At 46.8% G+C, this 11,599-nt stretch overlaps 1 protein-coding gene across 1 annotated transcript; it reads left to right on the forward strand.

The window, feature by feature from the left end:
* The first annotated feature begins 3,919 nt into the window (after positions 1–3,919).
* LOC135904919 (solute carrier family 2, facilitated glucose transporter member 8-like) lies at positions 3,920–5,515 on the forward strand. The gene has a single exon (XM_070536662.1). It carries the CDS (start codon positions 4,079–4,081, stop codon positions 4,763–4,765), a length of 687 nt encoding a protein of 228 aa, XP_070392763.1. The 5' UTR covers positions 3,920–4,078; the 3' UTR covers positions 4,766–5,515.
* Positions 5,516–11,599: the final 6,084 nt, after the last annotated feature.

Consider the following 11,599-nt stretch of genomic DNA (forward strand, 5'->3'; position numbering starts at 1 on the left):
TTACCAGCTACCAACTCAGCCCGGTGTCCTGGGTCGTTACTGGAGAGACTCAAGGCCCGGAGCCCGCAGTCTTTCCACCGGCGTCAGCACCGCCTTCTGCTTCTTCTGCAAATTCCTTATCACCAACGAATTCCAGGACCTCGTCCGCCTATTCAACTTCTCTCGTGCCTTCTCAATATTCGTGTTGGTCACTGTCTACAGGTCGTCTTCGTGGACATTTACATTCCAGAAACGAAGGGGAATTCTCTCGAATACAGCACTAAGACATTTGAGAGCATTCCCGCGTTCGGTTTCAGTGCCACTCATTTTCACCCAGTACCGACTAAGCCTTTTTTCGAGGGCGTAACGAACGTTTCGGAAGCGCCTGGTATCTCTGTATGTACCCCCGGAAGTGCTGTCGTGTGGTCATGCACTCATCCAAGGACCGTATTGGGGCCGTCTGGCCCATTAATCCGTGCTCTAAAGACGGCACTGAGCAAGAGCCCTCCTTCTCACACATGCATAGTATGTGGTCCTAGCAGGGTTGCAGTGCGGCACAAAATGCCAAATTAGGTCTGTGCTAGATTAATAATAAGAAAGGCATAGCGCAGAAGTGCCATGAATAGCTAAGTAAAATAAATTTGCACCTCCAAAACTATGTTTCTGCTTTGTGATCTTCTAGTGCTACAGTTGCGACTCTAAATTATGCTTTAAGAGGAAACTTTAGCTCGGGCCCAATTCCGACGCGGCCTATTCAAATACATGTTATACGCAAAAACGCCTTTCTGAGATAACCCCTGGACCGATTTTAATAAAATTGGTTGCATTTGAAAGAGACAGTGAAATTCTAGTGGCTGTTGCAAGCGGAATTTCGATTTCGGAGCTGAATTTTGTCAAAGATTTTCAAATATTTGACAGTTCGAAAAAAACATAAGCACAAAGTTTACAACATCATAGCTCTGCATAAAAAACAGATATCGCAGTTCTGTAAACCACATTCATTAGATCATTCAAAGCGGACAAATTCGATATGTCATTTTAAATCGTACATGACTTTGTTACGTTGTTTACAACGGTTCTGCACAAGCTGTATTTCCATATTAATGAATATTTTCAGATTCATGTGTGACATATCAATTTTGTCCGTTTTAGACGTACTGGCCGATCACCGTCGGATCTGCTAATGGGACGAAGTCTCGGAACGCTACTTCCAGATTTTTCAGCGTCATCGTCAGGTCCCGTCAAAAACATGTTCAAGCAAGGACCGTAGGCAGACCACTAGCTCCACTACAGAAGGGAGACATCGTCCGCATCCTCGGAAATGGTAGATGGGAAACCAAGGCGCAAGTCCAAGATCTCGCGGCTCCAAGGTCGTACACCATTCTGACAGAGGATGGCCGGGTTTTCCGTCGAAATAGACGGCACCTTCGCAAAACACCAGAAGCGTTTCATCGCGTCATCCATTACCAGGCGGACGACTGCGATGACACCCCCGATTCATCTTCGAGCGCAGCCTCGCAGCAGCAGCCAGAACCTCCGCAGGCCACACCGAATCGACCACCATCAGGCACACCAGGCCCGCCAAACCTCCCATTTTCACTGAGGCGATCTACCAGACCACGAAGACCACCAGATCGCCTGGCCTACAAGCATGGATTCTAGCAGACTGAAACAGCCTAGGTCTGTTGACTGCTACTCTTCGATGTTGAGTGCTTTCCGTGTTTTCAGTGTTTCCATTCTTCAAAGAAAGGAGGATGCAACGGCGAACCAAGATAGCAACACTGTGCAAACAAAGAGTGCAGCGCGGCTATAAATACATTCTCTTGTTATCAATAAAGCATTCTTCTGATAGCCACGACCGTGGGCATTGCGCTTGATACAGTGCCCCTTTAAACGACGCCTATAAGTGCACAATCACTGTGGTAACCCTTGTACCACTGCTGCAGTAAAGCCCGGCTCTCTCCATCCCACCGCGATATCAGACAGAGACCGGTGTTATCTATAGGGAATGGACGATCATTTCAGTCATGTATAGAGACCGGCACCTTGGGCAAAATGCATATTTGTTGCCTTGCATTCTTATCATGTGTGTCTAACTTATAAGATAACCGGTGGACCATTAGAGTCACAGTATGGGTGCCAAGGGAAGGGAGCGAAGTCGAATACGGAAAGAAATTAGGTGGGGTGATGAAATGAGGAAATTCGCAGGCGCATGACAGGGCCAATTGGAGATCGCAGGAAGAGGCCTTCGTCCTGCAGTGGTCATAAAAATCGAATGATGAGGACGATAACAATGATGTTCATGATAATAATGATGATGACGACGATGATGAGCATAAAGGAAAGTATTTAACGCTTACATATCCCTTATATCACCGCTTGAGTGTCCATTATAGGGGCATTAAACAGCATTCTTTTGCTACCTAAACGTCCAGTCTCTCGTTATTAATTTCAATTCGATTGAAATATTTATAACCTTCTAGTTTCCTCTTTAAAAAAATGGTAGGCGAACCTAATCTTTCATTTATGTGTCTCTTAGTAGCATTCGCACCTCGGTATTGGCGTTCTTTAGGCTAAGTGAGTGTACGTATTTCCCCTGGCACGATACGCGGTATAGAAGCGAGGCAGGGCGCGGAGGAAGCACAGCGCGTACCAACTGGAGGGGCGTAGCACACGTTACACAGAGTTTGTCGTACAAGCGGCATATATCTTTATTCTATGTGGCCTAGATACAAGCTCCAGCGGGTCGCGTTTAGTAGCCTTTTAACAACTATGAACGTTAACCTACTATCAGTTAAATTTGTCACCACAATAAAAACATGTAATAGTTGTAAGTTTTATAATGCCTTTCCTCACAATGCTAAATTCATAGCCAAACTGACACTAGTCCGACTCTTGAATGAGTATCTGGAAGAAACGCCTCGTTTAAACATGAGAAATCAGTAATAGGCATTTCCTCTCGGGCACTATCATGGAGCTTTGCAATCCGTCTTCCCCATCACACTCCAATTTATGTGGCCTAATTCATGATCATATACATAGACGTATACAAAATTCAGGAAAAGTGTCGCGCATAACATCGCTCGCACACTGCCTGTCAGTTGTTATCTCACTACAAACCACAAATATTTCGCTATTGCACCCATGGCTTCACTTTTTTTTCCACATGTTAAAAAATTCATTTTTTTTGGATAATTGGACATTGTGTACTAGCACTTAATGAGAGGCCAGACCACTTGACAAAGGCAGCGCTAGGAGGGTCGGTGAGTTTCTTTATACCCAGCCTTACTCGGCTAGCGATAATTTCGAAGACAAGTCCTAGCTAGGAAAAATTAGCCCCTGCTTCCTGCACCGGATAACGAACATTTAGCGTTCACCTGGAATGTTCAGTCCTGACCCTCTCGGCAATGCGAAGTTTCCACTACTATACTGCGATGTCGAATGCCGCATCTAAATCAGTACATGAGTAGGTGTGGGTTTACACCATCGAGCCTTTGTGTATCATGTGGCGATATAGAAACGCTGCACCATGTTCTCTTATTTTTGCTGAAAATATAATTCTGAAAGAAATTCCTGGTAGAGCAGCCCCTATCGTATGGGCCTTCTTCTCTCTTTGATTAACATTTCATCTTTTGGGGCATGTACCCTCGGCCGAGCCCAAAAGGAAGTGTGTCAGCTAGTACATGAGTACGTCATTGCGACTAGGAGACTCTCATGTTAAGCGAATTCTCTTCATTATTAACACTGAATCGCGTTATTGTGATAATACAGCATCTTCGCCACAATTGGTACTACCACTATCCTAGAAATGGAAACCGAAATTATTACATATTTACCGTTAATTAAAAATGAATACTACAGATCAAACAATTAACCGAAATCAAGAAGTTGATGGTATGTTTCCACTAAGAAACATGGCCAAACCCCCCTCATCGGTACGTACTAAAATTTTCAGAGGAAGAAGAAGAAGAAGAAGCCGGACTAGTTCGATGCTGGAAGCGTTCAACCTGCCCGCTTTCTACTATGTGTCCAGTTCATCGTCGCTTGCCTCGGTGGCGATTGGAAGCGTCCTGCGATACTCGCACCGCAGCTGGCCAGCATGGCGGCCCGCAGCTTCCACTTAGTGCGCTTCCGGAAGACTTGGTTGTGCTCCGTGCTCGCAATGGCCGCCCTCGTGGGCAGCCTGGTGAGCGGCTTCCTCATCGAGCGCTTCGGACGCGTGCGGCCCATCCAGCTGTCGTCACTGGGCTTCGTGGGCGGCTGCCGTTGCATCGCGCTGTTCAACGCCAGCCTTCCGTGGATGTTCGCGGGTCTCGTGCTCACCGGCATCTGCTACGGCCTCGTCTCGCCCGCGGTTCCCGTGTTTGTGGCCGAGATCAGCCCGCCTCACGTTCGCGGCCTCCTGGACTTCGGCGCGCAGTTGGCCATCACGCTGCGCGTGCTGGTCGCCTTCGTCGACGGCAAGTGGCTCGACTGGCTGGCCCCGCTATGCTGTGTACCGCGTGCCCCGCGCTCATGGCCGTCTCCACGGACTCCCCCGTCGAGTCCCTCCGCTGGCTGGTTACGGCGCGACAAGGCGCTCGACGCTCTGCGACTCCTGTGCGGGTCAAAGTTCTCCGCCGAAGCCGAGTGCCTGATCCAGCTGCGTCAGCCGGCTGCCATGGGAGACCTGCTGCAGCACAGCTTCTTGATGCCGCTCGCCTACACGCTCCTGTCCAACATTTCCACATCATCAGCGTTATCACCTTCGATGCTGTCAAGATACCGGAGTCATCCGGATCGATAATTTCGGCCCCCGATCGCACGATTAGGCTGAGCGTAGTGCAAGTAATATCGTCGCTCGCAGCGTCGCTGCTCATCCACCGCGCAGGTGACCGCTGCCTCATGCGTGTCTCGTCTTTAATTGTGACGACCAGCCTGGCGGTGCTGGGCTTCTTCTACTAATACAAGAACATGGGCAATGGAGACTTTCACATTCGTAATCGTTACGTGCCGCTCGCGTCGCTCACGGCGCATATGTATACGTTAGGGTGACAAGGCCTTTATCAGGCAATGTTCTACATTCAGCTTTGCTGTCCAGACTTTGACTGTGCCTGAACCAATGTTAAACAAATAAAACATCGACCTACGGCCTCGGCCTGGTGTCCTGGGTCATTATGGGAGAGATATTAAAACCCGTAGCCCGCAGTTTCTCCACCGGCATCAGCACCGCCTTCTGCGTCTTCAGCCAATTCCTTATTCCCAAGGAGTTCCCGGACCTCGTCCGCCTATTTAACTTCTCCCGTCTCTTCGGAATATTCGCGTTGGTCACTGTCTACAGGTCTTCTTCGTCTACATGTACGCTCCAGAAACCAAGGGGAAGTCTCTCGAATACATGAGACAGACATTTGAGAGCATTCCTGCGATCGGTACCAGTGCCGCTCAGTTGCACTCTGTTCCGAATACGCCTTCTTTCGAGGGAGTAACGAACGTTTTGAAGGCACCTGGTATCTGTGCACGTACCAGCCGAAGTGCTGTCGTATGGTCATGCACTCATCCAAGCACCGTATTGCGGCCGTCCGGCCCATTAAGCCGTGGCCTGAAGACTGAACTGAGCAAGAGCCTCCCTTCTCACACATGCATAGTACATGGTCCTAGTAAGATTGCAATGCCGCATAAAATTTCATGTTAAGACTGTGGTAGATTTATTAATAAGAAAGACATAGCGCAGAAGTGTCCATCGATAGCTAGACAAAAAAAATCTACACGTCCAAAGCTATGTTTCTGCTGTGTGATCTTTCAGTGCTATAGTTGCGACTGTAAATTAATCTTTAAGCCGCAGGTGACGAGGCAGTTGCTGTGCTAAATGCTTCTTGATTTTCAGGTTCGATAACGTGTTTCGGGTGGGCATCATTCAATTTGAGGCCAAGACTCATATAACTCATGTCACGAGCGAAATGACACAGTGCCAACTAGGACATTTGATCGGAAGTGTTACCTTTTTCTTTATCTTAAATTCGACAGTGTACTTGACTACACCACACTATAAGGCAGCCGTGTATCAGGAAGAAGAAAAATTTATGCAAAGAACATGTTTTCTTTCTCTAAAATCACGAGATTTCATATTTATATGTATTTTTGAGCCCTCATGTTCCCCGGCCAACAACCTTACAGCCGCTGGCATCTTGTCGATTGCCCTCGGTAGGCGCGAAGGCCTAGAAAACATCGCGTGGCCCTGGGTATGGCATGGCATCGGCAAATTAGTGACGGCAACGACTTTAGGAGCGTCACATCGAACGCCTTGATCAGTAACGTTGTGACCGTCAACTAAAGCTGTTCGAAGCGAAAGTGGTTTTCTCAGACGCTGAACGCATCCCACGAAACTAATGTGATGAAGTGCAGCGGTAACGGCGTTGCTCAAGCATCGCATCTCGATGGCCAAAGAGATGTGACCGAAGGAAAACCATCAGCGTTGGCCAAAACCCATACAAAGTATTACATACATTGGTTTACCTATACGTTGGCGTTTGCATTTTCCTCAAACCAGTGTATACACCGCGGCGTGGTTTGGTATACAGCATCTTCGGCAGCAACGCTAATGGGCGTGCGCTGAAATGGTTGTACCAGCAGCTGAAGCCAGGACGCTGCTCAGGCTCCATCAGAACCGATTGAGCGCAGCATGACGGTGCATCCACGTGGCTTCGTCGCGTTTGCTGTCGAACACACTGCGCGTCTCTGCATACCCAACTACAGTAAACTAGACGGTTCTGCTAGTGTGCACAAGATATATAACCTGGTTTAACCGTCCACGCACAGGCCGCATATGCACGTCGACGTCGTGACAGCACGAGAAATGCCAACGGCGACGACTTTTCGCGTCACTTTCTATCGCAGTAAACCAGACGTGACAAAAGTAATCCAGCGACATCGTGATGGCCAATACGTAGAATAGTAGTCGTGACAGCGTGTTATGATTTCACTCAGTGAAAATTACCTTTCAGATTAGCATATGAAGTATGGCTCATGATCGTGCTGCAGCACTGTGAACGCATGTCGCCACGTAAATGACAAAGCGTGGATTTATTGCATTCATTAATGGAGCACAGCTCATTAGCTAATGACGCAGTAGCTGCCCTCTACTACAGTACCTTTGGATTTATTCTCAATTTAAGTTCCTATTGAATGAAATACCTTAGGATTTATTCTCAATTTAAGTTCCTATTCAATGAAATAGTTATTCTTAACCGGCGAAACAACCACCTGCCCCAACATTAAACAGGAGCTCCGGCGAGTCTCAGCATAAGCGGGCACCTAGTTATGAGCTTGACAAGGCGGTCGTGACGCTTCGCAGCCGACTATGCCACGCAAATTTACCCGGAACCACCGACAGAGGGAACAACCTTGGCAGAGTGCCATTGTACAGTCCCACTGGTTACGTGTCTGGGTGAGTTTTGGCATGGAGGGAAAGATTGGCGGGATATCTGCGTGCTTCATTGCAAATGACATGTTAAGCGCGAAGGGAAAGATAAAAGTTTAAAGGCGCGAAATGCAGAGAGAGCTTGGCCTGAGGTACATTCCTCTAGCCAGCTACTCTGCGTTGGGAGAAGAGGAAACGGGAGAGAAAGAGGGAAGAAATAGGCGCATGATGGATTACGAGGATGAGGAAAGATGTAAAGCATATAGAAAGCTATTCGGGCTACTTAAAGCCTGCAGTCCAGGCCTCTGCTTATAAAAAAATCAAGCAAGGCCTGGATAGCCTTAAATCTCGATTTAACGTCTGGCCAAGGACCTGAAGTAAAGTCCACCGACAAAGGTGGGCTGCCGAGGCGCGTAAAGACATTGTTCAATTTTTGACGCTCCTACACGTACTGTGGAGGACAGTGGCATACTGCTTTCACAGTGCTACGTTCTTGAACGGTGCTCCGGCGCCCATCCTCCTTAGAATTCTAACAAGGTTTCTTGTCATGGTTTCCAGCAGGGGCACATGGCTGAAGGTAGGAAGAGGCGCTTTTGTTAGCACAACCTATATTACATGGTTCCAGCTTAAGTGCAGCGATGTCATTACTTCAAAATTTGAAGACTAGCGTCGAAATAAATTTTTCTAAAATGCGCAGTCTATCTCCAGAGTCAAAAAGAAAAACTTACAGAAGCCCCTTGTATTGACAAAATGAACGAGCCTATATTTAAAAAATTCAGAGAACTCTAAAAAAATATTTTATCTGAGTGAGGGGGAAACTCGCCTCAGAGATTGGCACTGCTGTTGTCAGCTAGAATATGCGCAAACTCACTTTTAAAACGCCTGGCTTTCTTTAGGAACTAACCGCGATTTTCTGTGTCTAACATACATATTTCTCTCTTATTTTAAGAGTGAGGAGAAATCTTCTTGTGTTTCTTCTTCATCCCGCATCGAAGCACTCTTTATCTCTCTCTCTCTCTCTCGAGCGGCTTCCGAGGGTCCCTCTATGATGCTTGACTTAAGACTTTATACCCCTGCGTGACAACCCATTAACGCTAGCCACTGGGTAGTCCATGGGTATAAGCTACTGACCCGCCGTGGTTGCTCAGTGGCTATGGTGTTGGGCTGCTGAGCACGAGGTCGCGGGATCGAATCGCGGCCACGGCGGCCGCATTTCGATGGGGGCGAAATGCGAAAACACCCGTGTGCTTAGATTTAGGTTCACGTTAAAGAACCGCAGGTGGTCAAAATTTCTGGAGTCCTCCACTACGGCGTGCCTCATAATCAGAAAGTGGTTTTGGCACGTAAAACCTCAAATATTATTATTTATTTATAAGCTACTACAGAGCAAAAATACTTGCACACGTGCGCATTTCTCCTTTGCTCCAGCGAATGGAACAGCAGCGGTATTTAAGAGTCTGTTTGCAGTAGCCCTGAAGTATTACGGTGGGTGCACCACTGAAAAAATAAACGCAGCTATACACATTGATATCCACACCAACTGAGCTAAGATGTCCCGAAAATGAATGGGAAACAAAACATTGCGCTGGTTATATCCGTTATTACAAAGCCATCTTCAAATTTTGCCTGCGTGAATATATTCTCTTAAAGCCGTCGCGTTTTCTGCAGTGTCTTTTTTCTGCAGTGTCCACACCCTCTTCAGTGCAATAACTGTTGGCCTTTCAGACACAGCGGCAAAGCCTGTAAATTTGCGATGCTCTGTCACAACTGCGGCGCAAATCACACATCAAAAGTTTGCTCCTTGAAATGGCCAAACTGTCGTCTTTGCTGGACGTTCACGCAGCGGATGATCCAGTGTCAAAATGGGTCCGATGAGGCCAGAATACTGGAAATTAAACATCACAACAGTTTCTCCAGAACAGACGCATATGCACTTTTGCAGGGCAGGAAACATACTTCCGCTGATGCAATGAGACCATCTGCACAAATTCTGGAAAAAACTATAAGGACATCACTACTCGCAGCTATGGAGAGGGCACAGAGTGGCGCACTAGATCGCTTACTGACCGCCTTTCCTGATGCACTTAACAAATTCTTTCGGCCAAAGTGCGTGTCTCTGAATTTCTCGAAGTTATAAACTCGCCTTCTCAACATCTTTTATCCAATTTTCATTGTTGCTTACCGAGCGATGGGAGACCTTGCTAACCAGCCCCACCCTGCAGTGAAGACCAGCTCGTCCTGATCTCCAGGGGCCAGGCGGCTAGGGAAGCATATGGGCCCCGTGAAGAGGGCACCACTTCCATCGACGGCGTCTAAGAAGATGTTCGAGCTCGGCTCAATACAGTTGTTTCTTTCTCTCTCTCTCAGCGTCTTTTACTTTCCGACACACCACCCATACCGTCCGTTTTGCGTGAATCACCTAGAATGATGCCAACCATAAATCACCTCGATATCACGTCTAAATCAATTGTTAACACTAATGTAAAAATGGCGAATGTGGCTCAGAAGCGCAGGACTTCATTTCCCTCCAAACAAACGTGATCATTCTCAAACAAAAAGCAAGAAAAGTCCTCCAAGGATGAAACGAATTGATGTTTTGAAACTGGCTGTTGCCTCTTCTGTCCTGGAGTAATCACGGCTGAGTTAAAAACTATCCAAGGGAATTGCCTCTTTGTATGGAATTGCCTATCTCGATCCTACTGGAATCTTAGAAGAACGCCAACGTAATCTTAATCCATAAAAAAGCGGACGCCAAAGACTTGAAAAAGTATAGACTGATCAGCTTAGCGTCCTTTGGCTACGAAGTGTTTAATAAGATAATCGCAAATAGAATCGGGAACACCTTAGACTTCTGTCAACCAGAGGACCAGGCAGGATTTCGTAAAGGCTACTCAACAATATACCATATTCACACTATCACTCAGGTGATAGAGAAATGTGCAGAATATAGCCAACCCTTATATATAGATTTCATTTATTACGAGAAATCATTTGATTCAGCCGAAACCTCAGCAGTCATGCAGGCATTATGGAATCAGGCTGTAGACGAGCCGTATGTAAAAATACTGAAAGATATCTATAGCGGCTCCACAGCCACCGTAGTCCTCCATTAAAAAAGCAAAAAAAAACAATAATGAATGGCGTCAGGCAGGGAGATACGATCTGTCCAATGCTATTCAAAGCGTGTTTACAGAAGGTATTCAGAGAGCGGGATTGGGAAGAATAGGGGAAAAGGTAATGGAAAATACCTTAGTAACTTGCAATTCGCTGATGATATTACAATGTATTATCACTGACCTGGACAGGCAAAGTACAAGGGTGGCTCTAACAATTAATCTACAGAAAACTACAGTAGTGTTTAACAGTCTCGGAAGAGAACAGCAGTTTTCCATAGGTAGCGAGGCACTGGAAGTGGTAAGGGAATACATCTACTTAGGGCAGGAAGTGACGGCGGATCCGCATCATGAGACGGAAATAATCAGAAGAATAAGAATGGGCAGGGGTGCGTATGGCAGGCATTCTCAGATCATGAACAGCAGGTTGCTATTATACCTCAAGAGAAAAGTGCATAACAGCTGTGTGTTACCATTACTCAACTGCGGGGCACAAACCTGAAGGCTTACGAAAACGGTCCTACTTAAATTGAGGACGACGCAACGAGCTATGGAAAGAAGAATGATGGGTGTAACGTTAAGGGGGCATAAGAAGAAATCAGATCGGGTGAGGGAACAAACACGAGTTAATGACATCTTTGTTGAAATCAAGAAAAAGAAATGGGAATGGGCAAGGCATGTAATGAAGAGGGAAGATAACCGATGGTCGTTAAGGGTTATGGACTGGATTCCAAGAGAACGGAAGCGTAGTAGGGGGCGGCAGAAAGTTAGGTGGGCGGATGAGATTAAGAAGTTTGCAGGGACAACATGCCCACAATTAGAACATGACCGGGGTAGTTGGAGAAAAATGGGAGAAGGCTTTGCTCTGGAGTGGGCGTAGCCAGGCTGATGATGATGATGATGACCCTTGGCCGAGCCCAAAACAAGTTTGTGAGATAGACATGAGTACGTCATTGCTACTGGGAAACTCTCATGTTGAGCACATTTTCCTCCTTATTAACACTGAATCGTGTTATTTTCCTATTACAGCACCTTCGTCGTAATTGGCATGACCACTATTTTGTTTTTTCTATACCTTGAATTCGACAACGTACCTCCCTGCACCGCACAG

Source organism: Dermacentor albipictus, chromosome 3 (genome assembly GCF_038994185.2).
Source record: "Dermacentor albipictus isolate Rhodes 1998 colony chromosome 3, USDA_Dalb.pri_finalv2, whole genome shotgun sequence".
Lineage (NCBI taxonomy): Eukaryota > Metazoa > Arthropoda > Arachnida > Ixodida > Ixodidae > Dermacentor > Dermacentor albipictus.

Coding starts and splice junctions, on each gene's coding strand:
- LOC135904919 (XM_070536662.1), top strand. CDS start 4,079: ATGGCGGCCCGCAGCTTCCACTTAGTGCGCTTCCGGAAGACTTGGTTG.